The sequence below is a fragment of the Barbus barbus genome, assembly GCF_936440315.1.
Source record: "Barbus barbus genome assembly, chromosome: 50".
Classification (NCBI taxonomy): domain Eukaryota; kingdom Metazoa; phylum Chordata; class Actinopteri; order Cypriniformes; family Cyprinidae; genus Barbus; species Barbus barbus.
This window is the reverse complement of record NC_136728.1, coordinates 5844893-5865837: the sequence shown is the minus strand read 5'-3', so window position 1 is coordinate 5865837 and position 20945 is coordinate 5844893. Positions and strand designations below refer to the sequence as shown.

General features: G+C 38.6%; 1 protein-coding gene across 2 annotated transcripts in view; it reads right to left on the bottom strand.

Annotated features, from left to right (window-relative positions):
- Positions 1-20945, bottom strand: part of LOC306868491 (MOB kinase activator 2-like) — a 50018-nt gene extending 29073 nt beyond the window's left edge. Inside the window, exons 1-2 of one of the 2 annotated variants that reach the window (XM_079414684.1) lie at positions 20435-20718; positions 1695-1852 (exon numbers count right to left, since the gene is read on the bottom strand). In XM_079414684.1, coding sequence (XP_079270810.1) covers positions 1695-1798 — 104 coding nt within the window. In that variant the 5' untranslated portion in view covers positions 1799-1852; positions 20435-20718. Of the gene's footprint in view, positions 1-1694; positions 1853-20434 lie in introns of both variants that reach the window. The other variant, XM_079414688.1, reaches the window with a different exon arrangement.

The following is a 20945-nucleotide window of genomic DNA, read 5'->3' as shown; positions in this document are numbered from 1 at the left end:
TAAACATACTGCCACATGCTCGTGCGGTCACGTATTTGTGTGTGTAATGAGAGAGAGAAAGAAAAATGTTGGTCATACCACCAACTTCCAATCATTTATCTTCCTCCAAACAGTGAAAGCTCAAAGGATCCTCCTATAAGATAAATTTTAGCTGTTTCCCAAGACACATATCAGGAAGGGCTAAAAATAGCCATAATGATATACTTCAGGGTTGGTCTCAACCACGAGACCCCACCCAATCCAGCAGCTCTGACTGGTTCCACTTAACTTAAAGTCCCAGACTAAAAATAGACCCAGACCAAAAGTGAGAGCAGTTCAGCTTTGAAAGCAACCAAACCAATTGTACATTTTTGTGTATGTATTTAAATTATATTCAAATAAAATTACTAATGCAGCATTTTGTGCAAATTCAAAGGAATAGTTCAGCCAAAAATGTAGATGAGTTGGTTTCTTGATAGGAACAGATTTGGAGAAATGTAGCATTACATCACTTGCTCATCAATGGATCCTCTGCAGTGAATGGGTGCCGTCAGAATGAGAGTCCAAACAGCTGATAAAAACATTATAATAACCCAATAAAGTAATCCACACCACTCCAGTCCATCAATTAATGTATTGTGAACCGAAAAGCTGGGTTCGTAAGAAACAAATCCATCGTTATGGCATTTTAACTTTAAACCGCCGCTTCTGCTCACAATATAAATCCATAATTCATAATTACGCTTTCATAGGATTGCAAAAAGGTGGAAAGTTCTCAGTAAATTTCGGAAACTTTCCAGGATTTTTTGGAATCTTCCTGGGATTTTTGGAAAGTTTCCGGAAATTTACCAGAAATTGTCCACCCCTTTGCAACCCTACGCTTTCATTTGTGAAAAAGTTTATACACCCACCTATATGTTTTGGACTGTTTTTGCTTGTAAAAAGTGCTTGATCTGTGCATATTTCTCTCCTCAGATGACTTTTTCACTCAAAACAGCAATATTAAGAATAGAGGACTCATATTTTGCCTGTAAGCAACAGATTTGTTTCTTCTTTTTTCAATTTTTTTTTTGTTTCAAAAGATGTGTTTTTATCAGCTGTTTGGACTCTCGTTCTGACGGCACCCATTCACTCCAGAGGATCCATTGGTGAGCAAGTGATGGAATGATATATTTCATTATGTATCATCCAAATCTTGAGTAAAGTTTCAATAAATTTTCATTTTGTTTTTGGTGAACTATTCTTTTAATGGCTTATATTTGATATTTCTTGTTTTTTTAAGTGTATTTTTTCATTTCTGGTTTCAACAACAAACATGAATTTGAACTGAATTAAAATGGAATTTATTTCTAAGAAATAATAAATTTCATCTTTCAGTGTTAATTAACCACATACATTTATTTTATCATGCATACATACATTGTATACAGATATGTATTAAATATACACACACAAAAGTGCTCAAGTACAACAATTTATTTATTACCTTAAAACAATCAAACGCTGGTGCAATTATGTTTTCTTGCATGTTTCTGTGTTTCATTTCAATGAAACGCCATTTAATGAAATCCTCTTCCTGTTGTTTCAGTTCAAATTCCTATTTGAACTGAATGCAACTTTTTTTTTTTTTTTTTTTTTTTATTCAGCATCCTGTAGGGTGTGGTGAAACTCTATTCAAATGCACACTCATGAATTGAAAGGGAGCCAGGTCTTACATTTGTGTGTGTCTTGCGGCGATCACACCGAATATGATGAATGCCTTTCTCTCTCTGTAGGTGAGTCTCTTGCGGAGAGCTTGGCCGGCTGGCAGGACCCTCATTATAATTACAGCTCGCTGGCAGTGTCCTGAGTGATCGATCCCTGCGGCTGTAGTCTGCAAAGAGTTATGCAATCCTCAGCGAGAACCATCAGTGCACCAGGACAAACCAGCCGTGCAATCCTGGGACAGACTGCTATTTACTGTGCAACATGGACACACACACACTTTCCAGTTTCATAAATGCAAGACATCTGGTTATGGCTAAACCTTTGAAAGCTGTTTTCTTGTGCTTTAATCGCAATATGATGAGTTTTAAAGCTGGTTATTCTTATCACATTTCAAATTACCATATGAAATAGAAGGCTGTTTACTCAGTATCTGGGTAACGGCAAGAGCCCACTGTTTTCGGCAGAGTTAATGCTCAGTATCATTTCAGAGACAGATTTGGGAAATTCTGTCTGCCAAACTCTTACAAACCTCAAGTGCAAGTCTCCCACATGCACCATTCATCACTAGGGTATGAGGTAAATGTCATGTTCGAGAACAAGATGGGAGACCAAGAAAACTGCTCCGGGGACAATAAAGTCAAATATTCCATAACTTTAAATCCAACAGCACTCAAAAGCATGTTTGTTCACAAACACACAACAAAGGAAATCTTACTGAGGGCCAGGGTTGCCAGGTAAGTGAAACAAAATCAACCCAATTGCAAATCTAAACTAGCCAAAATGTGTGTGTGTGTGTGTGTGTGTGTGGGGGGGGTTCTCCTTGGGCTCCCTCTCCGTCGGGGGTCCCCTCCATTGAAAATGCATTCCAGGGAGATCACTTTAACCCGCGGACTAAAAAACAACATGGCAAAAGTGTAAAATTATTACAATGTTGTGGGACAATTCGAACTTGGCAACACTGCTAAGGGCTTAATGAGCAAGACTAGTTCTTTCAACACATCTGAAATATTTATTTATTATAGTTGTTTGTGTATAAATATGACAAACTTTTGAAGATGCGAATCATGCAAATAGATTTTTTTTACTATAATTTATTTAAATATTTATATTTTAATGACTTAATTCATTTAATTATGTATAATTGATTATTAAGACAGAATATGCAAAGATCTATATTCAACGAGTGATATATATTTTAATAAATATCTACATATAATTCTAGATTATATGCCTAGATTATATGCATATATATATATATTCAGACGCAAAAGCATTTTTGTGTGTAAAGAAAACAATAAATAACGACTTTTCAAGAATTCAAACTATCCCTTTAAGATCTAGGTGACTTTTGTTAGATACATTATACAAATTTTGAAGTATTTTGAACATTGCTATAGAGTAATACATCTACAAACACACACACACACACACAATCTGAAGAGTTCAGATGCAAAAGCCTCCAAGTGTCATCTGAAATTTTCTTCTAAAATGAGCATTTTTATCAGGCTTGGGTTCAGCAATTTTACTCTAATGGCAATGTATAGGTCATTTTTATGCAATTAAAGTTAAATAACTTAACATAAATATAGGAGCCTGATAAAAATGCTCATTTTAGAAGACAATTTCAGATGACACTTGGAGGCTTTTGTATCTGAACTCTTCAGATTGTGTGTGTGTGTGTGTGTGTAGTACTTTGGGTGAACTATCCCTTTAAGGTGACTTAGAACTACTCATGGAAGAGGCTTTTGCTGTTTTAAATAGCTTCAAGTGTCATTGCTCAGACCTATAGTGTGCGTCAGTGTTTACTGAGCTCCTGCTGGACGTTCATCAAACACAATCAAATCAATCAGCACCAGCCCCGGATGAACCTGAGACTCATAACAGGCCTAACTACAGCAGGAAAGATCCAGAATAATACATCAAATACTATTTCTATTTGTTGCCTCGCTAACCTAATTATCATAACAAGATTTTGGTGCCAGAGTCAACGCAATGACGACCGACTGATTCCAAACCAATGAAACCTCAGACGCCGTGAACTATTAGGCGCCAGGAGAAAGGTTACGAACTTATGTAACTCAATTTATGTTTGGATAAATAGCTGAAGAATGCAATATTAGTTTTCACACAAGTTGAATATGATAACATCAGTGGGAGGGAGACTATAACAGCCGCTGTGTTCATCGCACTCCTCGAGAACATTCCACTCGTGACTTCCCATCATGCTTCAACATCACTTCAAACACACAGAAAGGAGCCTTTACTTGTTACACTTTGCTTTGTTTCAAAACAGCCTGGTAATCTGTGAATATGAACCATCAAACAAGAGGAATAGGTGGCATAAACTTGTATAAATATGCCAAAAAATATGCATGAGGTTCTTTTACAGTAGTAGAGATTATGCAGTTATGATTGGAGGTGATGAAGTGCTGCCATCTAGTGTATAAAAGAGTACATAACTATTTTGGGCAGGGAACAAACATATTGGAAACTATCTACTTTTATGTGTTTTTGTCCATTTGCCCTTTCATTGTATGGAAAAGTGCCCGAACATTCTGCTAAATGATTATTTTTCTCAGTATATGATGAAAGAATTATTATTTTTTTGGTGAACAATCACTTTAATACCCCTCCCACCATCCGCATGAATGATTGTGAAACTTCATATCAGGTGGTTTTCTTCATGTTTCTGACTTGAGACTGAACTATGGGGTTTTCGTGGGTAAATTGAGTGTGACCGTTTTGTCTCGTTGCAATATCCTGTAATCTAGATCATCGCGCTTGAAGTCATTATACTGCGTATGGTTTCATTTCGGTTTCATAAACTGAAGAACATCTGACATAAGGAGTTTCACATAGTTCTGCAAACACATTTCAGACATGAGAAAGATGGGCGAGATTTTGACAGGATGTCTGAAAATGTTCTGGGAAAAAAAAATGACGAAATGTCTGTAAACAGACTATTTGGGTTCATTTTTTTTCTGAAAGTCAATTAAAATGACATTCAAAAGTTTGAGTTCGGTAAGATTTTATTTTGTGTTATGATTGTAATTGTATTTTATTTATATATTTTTATTTTTATTCTTAACTGTTTTTAATACATTTTGAATATGATTGTAATAATTTTTATTCTTTGCTATTTTTTTATTTTCTGTTGTAATTATTTTTTATGATTTTTTAAAAACCATTTTACCATTGTGTATGAAATGTGCTGTATAAATAAACTTGCTTAAGGCTGCATTTATTTGATCAAAAATACAGTAAAAACTGTAATATTGTGAAATATTATTACAATTTAAGATTTTTCAAATGTTATTTAAAAGAACAGCATTTCTTTGAAATAGAAAGTTTTGTAACATTTTAAATGTACATCAAATTACTTTTTTTCAGAAAGGATTTATTAAAATGTTTAATTTCTTAAAAAAGAAGAAAAAAAAGGAAAATAGTGAGGAAAATGGTGGTCACACCAGATACTGACTGGCATCCCCCCCCCCCCCACTACAGTAAAACTGCACATTTTAGAGTGGCCTTTTTTTGTGGCCAGCCTAAGGCACACCTGTGCAATAATCATGCTGTCTAATCTTGATATGCCACACCTGTGAGGTGAACGGATTATCTCGGCAAAGGAGAAGTGCTCACTAACACAGATTTAGACAGATTTGTGAACAATATTTGAGAGAAATAGGCCTTGTGTACATAGAAAAAGTCTTAGATCTTTGAATTCATAAAGGCAACACTTTTGTTATATATATATATATATATATATATATAAATAAGACACACACTTATTTATTTATTATAAATAGGCCTATAATTTAATGTGCATTTAGGATATATATCACTTTAAATCACAATTTCACATTTTTAGAATAAAGAAAAATACTGCTAGATTAAAAAAAAATTACACACAATGAAATGGTCCACGAAAAATAATTCACCCCTGAAGAAACACCCATTTGCATGGCCGACTATTAAATTAATAAACACTAATCACTGAAAATACAACTTAAATCACAAGTTACACCACAACCATGTTGATTCAGTAGAGAACAGAAACCTCAAGGTTCAAAAACAAGACGAGCACAGTTGTTGTTACTGTCTGTCTGAGGTCATTTCGGGGCGTTCTGCAGCTGTCAAGCTTTTACTAGCTAAAGACACTTAACTGCCCAGTAAGACAACTGTTCTGTGCTGCAGTGAAAGCTACAAACACTGCCCATTTTGCATAATGATTCCCGTAAATGTGCTTTTTATACAGAGAAATACATGGACTTCTGTTCTGTCTCATGGCCACAGCATTGTTACATTTAACATCAGCATGTTATTCAGGATCCATGTTGGGAATCATTAACTGTGCCTTAATATGTGGATTATTTGCGGTCTGCAAAGAGCAAGATCTGTTCTCAATAGTGACAATTTAAGACGTGAAAGACGTTACGCGCCGCTTCAATGTTTCCTATCGCTCTTTTGAATCTGTTAGTTCCTTTCAGACGTTTAGCAATGAATACTTTCGCTTTTAGAATGCGTGGGAACGGATATGATAGGAAACGCAATCAAATTCTCATTCAAACAGTGCATTTAGTAGCATCTAAACCAAGGGCAGTTTATTTAAAAAAAAAAAAATTAAAATAATATAATATATAATATATATATATATATATATATATATATATATATATATATATATATATATATATATATATATATAAAATACTAATAATATTAATGATAAATAAATAAATAATAAAACAAATTTCAAAATACATCAATAAATAAATACACCATTGATTAATTGAAATTAATTAATTAATGATTGACTCCATCCCTATAGAACTCTTTAACCAAATGATAAACCAAGTCCAGATGCTTGAACATACATCAGCTGTTTTTGTTGAGACTGTGATTGAAATCTTGTATTTGTGCTGAATGGCATGAGGTTGCAGGTGGATCGGTAATATCAGCACCTCTGGGATCTTGACTGATCTCCTGACTGCAGCTGTGTGAATGAGCTCTGGGTTTGACTCGGTGCCAGTGGCACAGGAATGTGAACCGATCTGACCTTGACATTGCTGTCCAGTGGCTGGATGCATTGCAGTCCTCCTTTTAATAATTACACAGCACACAAGTCAAAGCTAAAGGTGATATTGTGCAATAAACAAACGGTTTTTGTTCCATTCTGAATGAATGTTACTAGGGAATACACCAAATATAAAACTTCAGGCCAATAAAGATTACGAAATCACGTTTTCTACATAACTGATATGACCATTTATATTATAATTTTCTTTTTAAATCATTTATTCTGAAACTAATTACTGAATAAATAGTGTCCAAAAAGGAATGAATATTTATTTAACATATTAACAGTTCTTAACAGATTAATAAGGCCCCGTAATATATAGATCTCTTTGTGAGGGCACCCCTTTCCTATAATACACAGCTATATTGTAATAAGAAGAATAATGTGTGTTTTGTTATAAAGATAAAATTAAATACAATTATTTTCCCTTTAACATTGTACATCACTGTATATAAAATGTTACTATATTAATATATTAAAGGGCTAGTTCACCCCAAAATGAAAAATCTGTCATTAATTACTCACCCTCATGTCGTCCCAAACCTGTAAGACCTTCATTCATCTTCGGAGCACAAATTAGGATATTTTTGATGAAATCAGAGAGCTTTCTGACCCTCCATAGACAGCAACACAACTGAAATGTTTCCAGGTCCAGAAACGTAGTAAATACATCGGTAAAACAGTCCATGTGACATCAGTGGCTCAACTTCAGTTTTGCGACGCTACGAGAATACCTTTTTTTTTTTTTGCGCAAAGAAAAAGAAAAACAATTTACCATTCTACTCCCCCGAGCTACGTCTTCCACGATTTTAGAGAGTATCACAACGCATACGCACGCTTTCGCGCAAGTGTAAACAGCGCTTAATACGCAGATTACGTTCATGCACGGAAACAACGCTGATTACGTCAAATATGTTCTTAGGTACTCTCCAAAATGGCGGAAGGCGTAACTCGGGGGAGAAGAATGGTTGAGTAAATTATGTTATTTTTGTTTTCTTTGCGCAAAAAAAGGATTCTCGTAGCGTCGCAAAACTGAGCCACTGATGTCACATGGACTGTTCTACCGATGTACTTACTACATTTCTGGACCTGGGAATATTTCAGTTGTGTTGCTGTCTATGGAGGGTCAGAAAGCTCTCAGATTTCATCAAAAATATCCTAATTTGTGTTCCGAAGATGAACGAAGGTCTTACGGGTGTGGAACGACAAGAGGGTGAGTAATTAATGACAGAATTTTCATTTTGGGGCGAACTAACCCTTTAAATATTTTTTTTATTACTATATTTATGAATTATTTCATAATATTATTTTATATTATTTATTAATATTACAAATATTACTATATAAATCTAAAAATTAAAACATACAATTTTTTATCTTTCCATCAAGTGGACAAAAATACATGCAGTATTGTTTTAAACTTTGTGTGTATACAAACAATACAATAAAATAATTACAATTAACTTAACAATTAACTAATTAATTAATTACAATTTCTGATCAGTGTTTAGACAACAGCATTAAGTATTACCATCAAATTTAGTTAATGTGAATGTAAAAATAGCCTATATTACACACACACATATAACTTTATTGATTTATTGATTATTTACGTGAAGTTGACCAGTACTTTTAGGAAGTTGTTGCATCTTAAAAATAATCAAAAGAGCATTTTAGAATCTTATGTTAATTGAGAGACTAGAAAAAATCAAGTATTCAAATTAATAAAAAAAAAAGACATTTAAAAAATGTGAAAATCTTGATTTTGAAAAATTGAACACAAAAGGCCATAAACACATACAATCCTTACGTATGACGTCCAGTACACCAAAACGCACACATAAACCAGACATAATCAGCTCAATATGTCGTTTAAAACGCATATTTAATCTATCAGCTCTTCCGTTCAGACAGTAATGTTTACAGATACCAAATGCACTGCACAGATCTTTGCTTTTTATTTCATAAACCAATATTAAAAACATCAAAAGAACCTGCTATGGCATGTCAGCCAAACAACAGTTGTAAAGTTTTAATAATGACAACAGCATAATAGTTAACATGAGTGAAAGGACAAGACATAGGCTGTACCACAGGACCAAATCAAATTAAAGGAAGGCAGGATCACATGACCGTCTGTTTAATCAGAGCTCATTGGCTGACAGCAGACATTCCTCCTCGACAGCCAATAACAAAGACACAAAGACTCAGAATAAAGGTCAGGGCATAAGGGTTTGTTTTTGGTTTTAATAGACTGATGGAGGCTCTGAAGAGTCTGTTTAAGCCAACATTACAGAAGCTACGTCAAGACCCTTAAAGAAAGCTAGTTTATTGACATTTTGTATGGTGGTGTTTGCTTTATAGTGCTAATGACTATGTGTACTTTATGAGCTAATTGTTAGCAGTTCACTTAAGATAAAAGAGCTCAATGCAATCACAAAAGGTTATCGGTTATAACAAAACTGTCAGTCTTGCACGACGAGCTGAAATACACATTGGCCACAACACAAATAATTTGTCCACAATATTTTATAGCTACATCAAAATATCGATTCTAGTTACTGATTCTACACTTGTTTGAGAATGGCATAAGAAAACAAAAAACTTTTTTTTGTTTAGAAATTTACTTCATGCATTTCATAAAGTTTTAATATAGTTTTTTTATTTAAAAAGTATCTTATTTTACAAACATCTTGACATATTAATTCAAATAATTTTCAGTTGCACCACATGACATTTTACAACCTGAACTACTCTTGCCTTGTTATTAAATGGTTTGATTTCTTGATCTTGAGAATCATTGGGGTTTGCTGTGGCTTTCATTATTATTTTCTTGTTTTATTTGCACAGTGGTTGCACCACGTGACTTATTTGGCGAACAACAGTTTTTCAAATGTTAAACAGCAATTTTTTATTTTATTTTTTTTAAGAAAGAAAGAAAGACAAACTACTTGTTTATTTCATTTTTTATGATAAAAACTTTTTTTACTTGGTTTGCATTTTTACTGCACCTCAAAAAATATGATGTTTTCAAAAATTCATATAAATTAAAAACATGCTAATCATAGAAATGTCACTGTATATATGAACTGGATTTTTTATGTAATTTTGAATAAATTAAGAGATGTGCACAAAAAAGTTACAGCACCACTAACCCTTAAACAAGCAGGTGCTATAAAAATCAAACTGCATTCCCATTTAGTTGAAATCATGTAAGAACTATTGGAGTTCAGAAATGTTTTAAATACAGTATAGAGAGCTTAATTTTACTCAACTCTGGGCTTGTTTTGAAATGTACTGGTGCTATCGGTTCTGCACTAAGTATAGAATTTGCAAGCAAACAAGCAAGCAAGCAGCAATGCCAAGTAAAACAAGTACAAACCCCAAGGACAGACCAGGACCTTTCAGAAGGAAAACACACTGCCATAATTCACCAAACAACATAGTCAAAAACAGTTCTGAAGACTGAAAATAATAAATGTTTCATTCATCAGACCCTAACTAATCACAGTTTACCATTCCATGGATCGCTGTCTACTAATGGTCTACACTACAGGAAACAAATACATAAAACAGCTGTGTCAAATTTTTAAACAATATAGCGAACTACATAACTAATTACTGAAGCTGACCAGTCCTAAAATCTTGACCTGGAATAAACGTCATGTTTATTGTAAAATCTGACACAGTTCCCATAAAGCACTGTTCTGAAAACAATGGCTCCCTCCACCCAGCGGACAGCACTTCCTTCCCTCCGGCCTTTCTGTAATCGCTTTATTTTTTTCTACATAGTGGAAATCTCCACTCAAATAAAAGTTCTGTACTCCATCCTGTGTGTGTCAAGTGCCCTCCTTGACACCAATAGCTTATAAAACTATTGCTAGCATTCAAACGAGGATGCTAACCTGTCCCCTGACAGAACTTGACTGTTTCTTTATAGACCTTTTGTCTAAGCAGATTAAAGACAACATTAAATCAAACCTGAGAGAGAATAATACACTGATATTAAAATACTGGCAGATACTGATAAACTGATAATTACTGACAAGCTATTGCCAATAACCGATAAGATAATAATTTCTGACATTAATGCTGATAACTGATAAGATCATAATTCCTGACGTCATTGCCAATAACCAATAAGATACTAATTTCTGACATGTTACTGCCAATAACCTTTAATTTGAAAATTATTGACGATATTGCCCATAACGATAAGATGCTAATTACTGACATGTTATTGTCGATAAATGATAAATTGATAATTATTGACAATATAGCTGATAAACGATAAGATGATAATTACTAACATGTAATTGCCAGTAAATTATATAATGATAATTACTGACATGTTATTGCTGATAAATGATAAGATGATAATTACAGACATGTTATTGCCGATAAATGATAAGATGATAATTACTGACATGTTATTGTCGATAAACGATAAGATGATAATTACTGACATGTTATTGTCGATAAACGATAAGAAAATTATTAACATGTTATTGCAGATAAATGATAAGATGATAATTACTGACATGTTATTGTCGATAAACGATAAGAAAATTATTAACTTGTTATTGCCGATAAATGATAAGATGATAATTACTGACATGTTATTGCCGATAAACAATAAGATTATAATTACTGACATGTTATTGCCGATAAACGATAAGATGATAGATACTGACATGTTATTGCCGATAAACGATAAGAAAATTATTAACATGTTATTGCCGATAAACAATAAGATGATAATTACTGATATGTTATTGCCGATAAACGATAAGAAAATTATTAACATGTTATTGCCGATAAATGATAAGATGATAATTACTGACATGTTATTGCCGATAAACGATAAGAAAATTATTAACATGTTATTGCCGATAAACAATAAGATGATAATTACTGATATGTTATTGCCGATAAACGATAAGAAAATTATTAACATGTTATTGCCGATAAATGATAAGATGATAATTACTGACATGTTATTGCCGATAAACGATAAGAAAATTATTAACATGTTATTGCCGATAAATGATAAGATGATAATTACTGACATGTTATTGCCGATAAACGATAAGAAAATTATTATTTTATTATCATGTTATTGCCGATAAACGATAAGATAATAATTATTGACATTACAAATAAAATGATAAGTTGATGATTATTGACAAGTTATTGTGATAAATTATAAGATGATAATTACTGACATGTTATTGCCGATAAATGAAAGATAATTATTGACATTTTATTGCCGATAAATGATAAGATGATAAGATAAATGGTCAATTCTGTACTATTTTTTTTTTATAAATTAAATTAATTAAAATAAAAACTGTTGTTTTTAAACATTAGACTGTGCAGTATGAAAAATTAAGCGATTATCTAAAGATTACATTTAACAGTGCTATTAGTGTTTTTAAAGATTAACTTTAAAAATGTGTTTAGATGATGGTAAACTTAAATGATGCTATTATGCTGTAAGTGTAAAAACGAGGCAAATGAGCATTAAATATCCAATATCGACTGATGTATATTGACAGATCCCGATAAATGTGTAAAATAATAAAAAATAAAAATTCTCCACACTTTAAGAAAAAAGCTCGTCATGTTTTTCAAAAACATATTTTACGAAACAGAGATTTCTTATTAATACATACAAAGTGATTTTTACAATTGCCACTTTGTAAAATAGTTACTATTTCACATGAGATTGGGTTATGAAAATCAAGTAAAAACGAGTCCTGACCTGAATTATTTCTTGCATAATATTCTCTTCAATGACTTTCATGTGGTCTTTCATGATAAATTTGCTAGTAAGTTTAAATAAACACAGTTCAACCCGTTTTTCTGCCAGAATGCTGGGTGAATCACAGGGCAGAAGCCAAAATGCCACCTATGCAAGACATCAAAACAGGAAAGGATTTGGCCTACCAGCCTGCAACGGCCAGTATGATGCTTTATGTGGTTAGAACAGACAAAAACAGCAACAGCAGTTCAACAGAGGATGCGTATGTAATGAGATAGGAATGTGAATGTATGGTCACTGTCTTTGGACCTGTTAAACCAGCTGCATGATGGCATAAACCCATAGGAATGCCTGACAATGCCTGACCTTCTGTCTATATCCAGAGGCTGAAGTCACATGACCTCTCACTGTCAGACACAATTAAAATTACGTTCTACTGCATGTTTTATCTTCCATGTGCTTAATCGTATATGTAAATTAAAGCTTTTACTTTCGCATATGGGAATCTGCACAGACAGCTAGTCAACAGCTAGTCAACACCCTGAAGGCGCTCATGGGTGACATCTATTTGAAGTGACCACAAGTCATTCATTTGCAATGAGAGTTCCTGATTTGATCCAACATGAGCAACAGATATTTAGACTTTATGCAAATGAGCAGTGACATAATGCAGCAACAACCAATGGGAGTGCAGATGGGAGTTCACAAAGCTCTAAAACATTGATTTTGCGTATAAGACAACGGCTAAGATGATTAAAAGCATTATACAATAGGAGGGGAAAAAATCATAGAGCTCTTATGAACCCCTTATAAACTTATAATTGTTAAAATAAGGGAAAATTTTATCGTGAGATGTTATCTCAAAGTTCTAAGAAGACAAGCTTAATAAAAAAGTTAATAAAAGTTTTTATAATACAAGCTTGTTTCTAACTATTCTTTTTTACTTGCAATTGTGAGATGTAAAATCAGAATAGCATGATATAAATTCAGAATTGTGAGATATAAACCCAAGGTTCTAAGACGACATGCATGTATTTTTGTATTGTTTTTTTTGCCAAGGATTGTTTACATCGAGTTATTGACTCGCAATAGGACTTTTTTTTTGTGTGTGTGTATATATATATATATATATATATATATATTTTTTTTTTTTTTTTTTTAAACAATTACTTTAATTATTAATTAAATATGTTCGTAAATATCACACAAAAATCTCTGGACAACATTCATCAGTCAATTCTGCAGAAAAAATAAAGAATTAAATACAAATATAGCTCCAAATAATTGTCCTGTTATGAGACCAGTAACCTAGCATCATTTTAAATCCCAATATTAACCAAGACAAAAATAGTGAGGCTCTGAGCAGATCTGAACCTGCAATTGAAACAACCAAATCTAATCTTGAACCCTAGTCAGTCAACAGTTTAAAAATAACAGTGTCTCTACTGTTCTGCAAATCATAACCGTCAGATTAAACATCTGTCATCGTGGCTATTGAAAACAAGCAGACTTGCTTGAAGGAAAATATGTCAACTGAACTAAAACTGTCACGGTTCATGAATTCACTGGTTTCTTCATGTCTCGTGTATTGTTGTTCTCTGTGTGTGTGGGTGTGTGTGAGTGGGCGTGACCGCTCACTCCAGTCATCAGCACGCCAGCTGATCTCAATTCCTGCACCAGCTGCTGCCAATCTACTCACCTATAAAGTCTCACCGCACTTTCCTCTCCTTGTCAGATCGTTGTTGATGTCCTCTGTGTCGTTCCCCGTGTGCCGTCTGCTTCAGTGTTCCTGGTCATCGTCTGTCTGGAGTCTTCGTGGGTTTCGTCTCGTCTGGATGTTCACCGGCACTGGATTCACCGTCATCACTCGTTGGACATTCACCGGCACTGGATTCACCGTCATCACTCGTTGGACATTCACCGGCACTGGATTCACCGTCGCCACTCTTCACCACCACGCTGTTCATCGTGTCCCTGCGCCACCATCCCATCCGAGAGACTGTGCTGTGTTCGTGTCATCTGACTATTAATAAATACTTACATTGTTTCACCTGCATCTCTGCTTCCTCCTTCCAGTGTCGTGACAGAACGATCTGACCTACTATGGAAGCAGCAGGTGGAACTATTTCTTCGCGGGAGGATTTTCTAAGATCCAGCGTCTCTCGGATGGATGCCCAGGAAAAGAGCATGAAGGAGTCGGGACAGGCGATTCGTGCTCTTGTGGCGCAGGTGTCTGAGCTCACCCAGCAAATGCAACATCTACAAAATCCCGCTGCGCCACCCACACCGCCAGCTCCCTTCATACCATCGGAGAGCGTCTCCCAGTCAGAGCCCCGCCTACCAACTCCGGAACTATACAGCGGTGAGCCGAACTTTTGTCGTGCCTTTCTGACTCGCTGTGCTATGCATTTCTCCCTGCAGCCCAAGACCTTTGCCAGCGAGCAGACCAAGGTGGCATTCGTGCTCACGCTGCTGACTGGGAGAGCAGCACTATGGGGAACAGCGGTGTGGGAGAACCAGGATCCATGCTGCGCCTCGTTTCAGACACTCTCCGCCGAGATGAAGAGAGTGTTTGACCGCGCGGTCGCTGGGAGAGAAGCCGCGCGGATTCTGGCGGATCTCAATCAGGGGGAGAGATCCGTCTCTGACTACTCCATCGAGTTCAGGACCTTGGCGGCAGAGTGTCAGTGGAACGAGGAGGCGCAGTGGGATATGTTCCTGCATGGGCTGGCTGATCGCGTCCAGAAGGAGATCTATGCCCTGGACCTACCCCCCACACTCAATGGGCTTGTCGATCTGGCGTTGCGTGTAGACTCCCGACTCTCTCGAGTCGAGCGGCGGAGGTTACCCGCTCGACTTCCTGGGGAGACGTCTACACCACGAGCCAGCGGCAGGGACGCGGTCAGTCCCGTCTACGATCACGAGCCCATGCAGGTCGGGCGAGCTCGGCTTTCCCGGGAGGAGAAGGAGAGGCGGAGATCCCAGGGCTTGTGCCTGTACTGTGGCACGGCAGGACATTTCGCCTACAACTGTCCAGTAAAAGGGGCAAGCCCGGCAGTAAGTCTGAGGCTACTGTCGGGTGGGATCTCCGCTGAGAAGACCTCATCGACATCTACACTCCTCCCGGTAAGACTACGATGGTCAGCCCACACTCAGGACTGTCACGCACTGCTGGATTCTGGGGCTGAGGGTAATTTCATGGACTCTGCTTTTGCACATAGGACTCAAGTTCCCCTTCGACCCCTCACACAGACCATCGCAGTTCACGCCCTCAATGGCCAAGCCCTTCCCATCATTTCCTTCACCACCGGACCCGTCACACTCATTGTATCTGGCAACCACTCTGAAACCATCTCCTTCTACATTCTGGACTCCCCCCTCGCACCCATTGTTTTAGGTCACCCCTGGCTCACCAAGCACAACCCCAGAATCGATTGGCAGCAGAGAACAGTATCGGAGTGGAGCAGTAAATGTTATGAGTCTTGTCTTATGTCTGCTTGTCCGTCTGTTTCTGTTTTTACGTTTCAGGAGGAGGCAGTGGATTGGTCAAACGTGCCCACGGAGTATCACGACCTGAAGGAGGTGTTCAGTAAGTCTCGTGCTGCTTCTCTCCCTCCGCATCGTCCCTATGACTGTGCTATAGAGTTACTGCCAGGTACGTCTCCGCCTAAGGGCAAGTTATATTCACTTTCTGTTCCAGAGAGAGAGGCTATGGAGAAATATATTTCTGATTCTCTAGCAGCGGGGTTCATCCGCCCCTCCTCTTCTCCAGCGGGGGCGGGGTTCTTTTTTGTGGGGAAGAAGGACGGATCCCTGCGACCTTGTATTGATTACCGGAGACTGAACAACATCACGGTAAAGAATACTTATCCTTTGCCGTTAATGTCTTCAGCCTTCGAGAGATTGCAGGGAGCGTCTATTTTCACAAAATTGGATTTACGTAATGCTTATCATTTGGTCCGCATTAGGAAGGGGGATGAGTGGAAGACTGCTTTTAACACCCCTAGGGGGCACTTTGAATACTTGGTCATGCCCTTCGGGCTGTCCAACTCCCCAGCGGTCTTCCAGGCACTCGTCAATGACGTGCTGCGAGATATGGTAGATCAGTTCATATATGTTTACCTGGATGACATACTGATTTTTTCTTCATCTCTCCAGGAACATGTGCAGCACGTCCGGCGAGTGCTTCAGAGGTTGCTAGAGAATGGGCTTTTTGTCAAGGCGGAGAAATGCGCTTTTCATGCACAGTCGGTTCCTTTTCTAGGGTACATTGTGTCGTCCGAGGGAGTGCGCATGGATCCTGACAAGGTTAAGGCTGTGGTGGAGTGGCCAAGTCCAGATTCCCGTAAGGCCCTACAGAGGTTTCTGGGCTTCGCCAACTTCTACCGGCGTTTTATTCGCAATTTCAGCCAACTAGCCGCGCCTCTGACCGCCTTGACCTCCCCCAGGACTACGTTCAGGTGGTCAGACGCAGCTGAGGCTGCGTTTGCCAAACTGAAGGGCCGCTTCGTTTCAGCCCCCATCTTAGTCACCCCTGATCCATCACGTCAGTTCGTGGTGGAGGTCGATGCGTCAGAGGTGGGGGTAGGTGCAGTGCTATCCCAGCGCTCTCCGGCGGACGACAGAATGCATCCATGCGCGTTTTTGTCCCATCGTTTGTCCCCTGCCGAGAGTAATTATGACATTGGTAACCGAGAGTTGTTGGCAGTCAAGTTAGCATTGGAGGAATGGCGTCACTGGTTAGAAGGGTCGGGGGTACCTTTTATCGTATGGACCGATCATAAGAACTTGGAATACATTAGAACTGCCAAAAGATTGAACTCCAGGCAGGCTCGGTGGGCACTTTTTTTCGGACGTTTTGATTTCACTCTCTCGTACCGCCCGGGTTCCAAGAACATCAAACCCGATTCCTTATCACGTATTTTTGACCGTTCCGATCGCCCGTCTACTCCCGAGTGCATTTTTCCAGAGACACTAATTGTTTCCACACTCACATGGGAGGTCGAATCGAAGGTCAAGACAGCCTTACAAGGGGTAACGCCTCCGGTCGGCTGCCCACCGAACCGGTTATTTGTGCCGGAGGGATTACGGTCCGACGTTATTCAGTGGGGTCATTGTTCCAATGTGGCTTGTCATCCAGGAGTCAGTCGCACTACATCTTTAGTCAAGCAACGATTTTGGTGGCCACTTATGGCTCGTGATGTTCACAGTTTTGTTTTGGCTTGCTCAGTTTGTGCCACTGGTAAGACTTCCAATAGACCCCCAGATGGGCTCCTTCAACCGCTGCCGGTCCCTTCGAGACCCTGGTCCCATATCGCTCTAGATTTTGTCACCGCCCTCCCCCCCTCTCAGGGTAACACGGTAGTTTTGACCGTGGTGGACCGATTCTCGAAGGCGGCCCACTTTATTCCCTTGCCCAAATTACCCTCAGCCAAGGAGACAGCGGTAACAGTCGTTGACCACGTCTTTCGGTTACATGGCCTCCCGACGGACGTGGTTTCCGACAGAGGACCCCAATTTGTGTCCAAATTTTGGCGAGAGTTTTGTAAATTGCTGGGTGCTACTGTTAGTCTGTCCTCAGGGTTTCATCCCCAGAGCAATGGTCAAACTGAGAGAGCCAACCAGGATTTGGAGAGAACGTTGCGATGTCTGGTCTCCAAGAATCCTTCCTCATGGAGCCAACAACTGTCAATGGTGGAGTACGCCCACAATTCGTTACCAGTGTCATCTACGGGCCTGTCTCCGTTTGAATGCAGTATAGGTTACCAGCCACCAATTTTTCCTAGTCTGGAATCCGAAGTCGCGGTTCCCTCCGCCCACGCCTTTGTCCAGAGGTGTCATCGCACTTGGACTAGAGCCCGCGAGACTCTACTCCAGGTGGGAGCGCGCACCAAGGCCAAGGCCGATCGCCACCGGTCTAGACCTCCCGTATACGTCGTCGGTTCCAAAGTGTGGCTTTCTACTAAGAACATTCCTCTCCGCTCCGTGTCTAATAAACTTGCTCCTAAATTCATTGGCCCGTTCGCTGTCACCAAGATCATTAGTCCGGTGACAGTCCGCCTCAATCTCCCTCCAGTGTACAGGAGGATTCATCCCGTTTTCCATGTGTCCAAAATTAAACCCGTGTTTTATGCACGCATAAATCCGCCAGCCCCGGTTCCCCCACCGCCGCGACTCGTAGAAGGGGAACCCGCTTATTCGGTCAATCGTATTCTGGACTCTAGGCGGAGGGGACGCGGATTTCAGTACTTGGTGGACTGGGAAGGTTACGGTCCGGAGGAGAGAAGTTGGGTGCCTGCTAGAGACATTCTGGATCACTCCCTTATTGATGATTACAATCGACAGGTAAGGGAGTCTGGGAACACCAGGAGGTGTTCCTAGGAGGGAGGGTACTGTCACGGTTCATGAATTCACTGGTTTCTTCACGTCTCGTGTATTGTTGTTCTCTGTGTGTGTGGGTGTGTGTGAGTGGGCGTGACCGCTCACTCCAGTCATCAGCACGCCAGCTGATCTCAATTCCTGCACCAGCTGCTGCCAATCTACTCACCTATAAAGTCTCACCGCACTTTCCTCTCCTTGTCAGATCGTTGTTGATGTCCTCTGTGTCGTTCCCCGTGTGCCGTCTGCTTCAGTGTTCCTGGTCATCGTCTGTCTGGAGTCTTCGTGGGTTTCGTCTCGTCTGGATGTTCACCGGCACTGGATTCACCGTCATCACTCGTTGGACATTCACCGGCACTGGATTCACCGTCATCACTCGTTGGACATTCACCGGCACTGGATTCACCGTCGCCACTCTTCACCACCACGCTGTTCATCGTGTCCCTGCGCCACCATCCCATCCGAGAGACTGTGCTGTGTTCGTGTCATCTGACTATTAATAAATACTTACATTGTTTCACCTGCATCTCTGCTTCCTCCTTCCAGTGTCGTGACAAAAACATGATAAGACATGCTATCAAACAATGTATAAAATGACCCCGATACACTATAAGAACTGCATCATGAAGATAAAACTTCTTTCTTACGAAATAAATGAATTTACATTTGAATTAACTTCCTTAATACTCCCTTTATCTTGGTTGCTTCTTATTATTGGACACTTTTGGTTAAAGAATGTTCTGGTATCACCTTTATTTTTTCATACATTATTAGGAGTTAGGATGCATTTTATTTTTTGGTGAACTACCCTTTTAAGATAAACCAAGCAAGCAAGCATACAGTACTTCATACACTCAAATTTTAAGGTGTAACTCAAAGTGAAATTTACATGGAAAAAAGTAAAGCTCATGCAGTCAAGTTAATGTAAAACTAACCTCCTGATAAATATCCATCCATCCAACCATTAGCCAATACCTGAGAAAATCTCAAGTAAATTATTTAATGGATCTGTACATGAAAAATATTTTAGTCTTCTGATCGATTCTTGACCTAAAATAACCCAACAGGTCAGGATGTAGCTTCTCATATGGCAGGATGTCATGAAGGAAACCACACAAGTACAACAAGGTGCCCTGTTCTGTTTAAAGTTATAGAACATATCAGACAATATCTACAGAATGACTGAGCCACTTCCAATACAGTTAGTGAGCTGATTCTACTATATTTCAAAGCTCGTTCACTTTTAAGAAAAATAACTTAAATTTATTAAACTTGGCATAAAACTTAAAAATGTGAACTTTCACGCACTCTTAAAAATAAAGGTTCCAAGCTGGGTGTGATGCCATAGAACCATTTTTGATTCCAGTTCCTAAAAGAACATTTTAAAAATCTAAAGAACCTTTTCTGCATTTGAAAGGTTCCATGGATGTTCAAGGTTCTTCGTAGAACCATTGATGCCAATAAAGAACCTTTATTTTTAAGAGTGCACATGATAATTCATAAGTGGCCAAAATAATAATTGAACTCACCCCATCAACCAGTCCATGCTGCTGGCAGCTGCTCCACGCCAGCTCTGCTTTGACTTTCACCGGCTGTTTAAAATGATATCCAGGGCTGGATTTGTTTTTTCTGGAGTGGAGCTGCTCCTCATTGACTTCTTCTTTGGACTGATTTCCAAAGAGCCTCGATTTGAACTGGTGCTATGAGGGCTGGTGGTGTTGTCAGAACTGTGCTGCTCGTGTTGTGGGATGCCGGTGCTCCGGTGCTCGTGTCTTGATGTCTGTAAGCCAGGCGTGAAGTGCACTCAGTCAGTGTCTAATGCTTCAGTCCCGCTGCTGCTTGATTTCAGGAATCCGGAAGTAAACACGGACTGTGTTTCAAAGCCCTGCGAGACGACTATCAGCACTGAAGAACGGAATGAACCAAAAAATGTTTTTAAAAGACAAAATGTTTTTAAAAACTGTCTAGTTAGGCAGCGTACTAGGCTTTGAGACACAGCCACTGATTCCGTGCCTGTCATTGTTCACCTCAGCTGCAGTC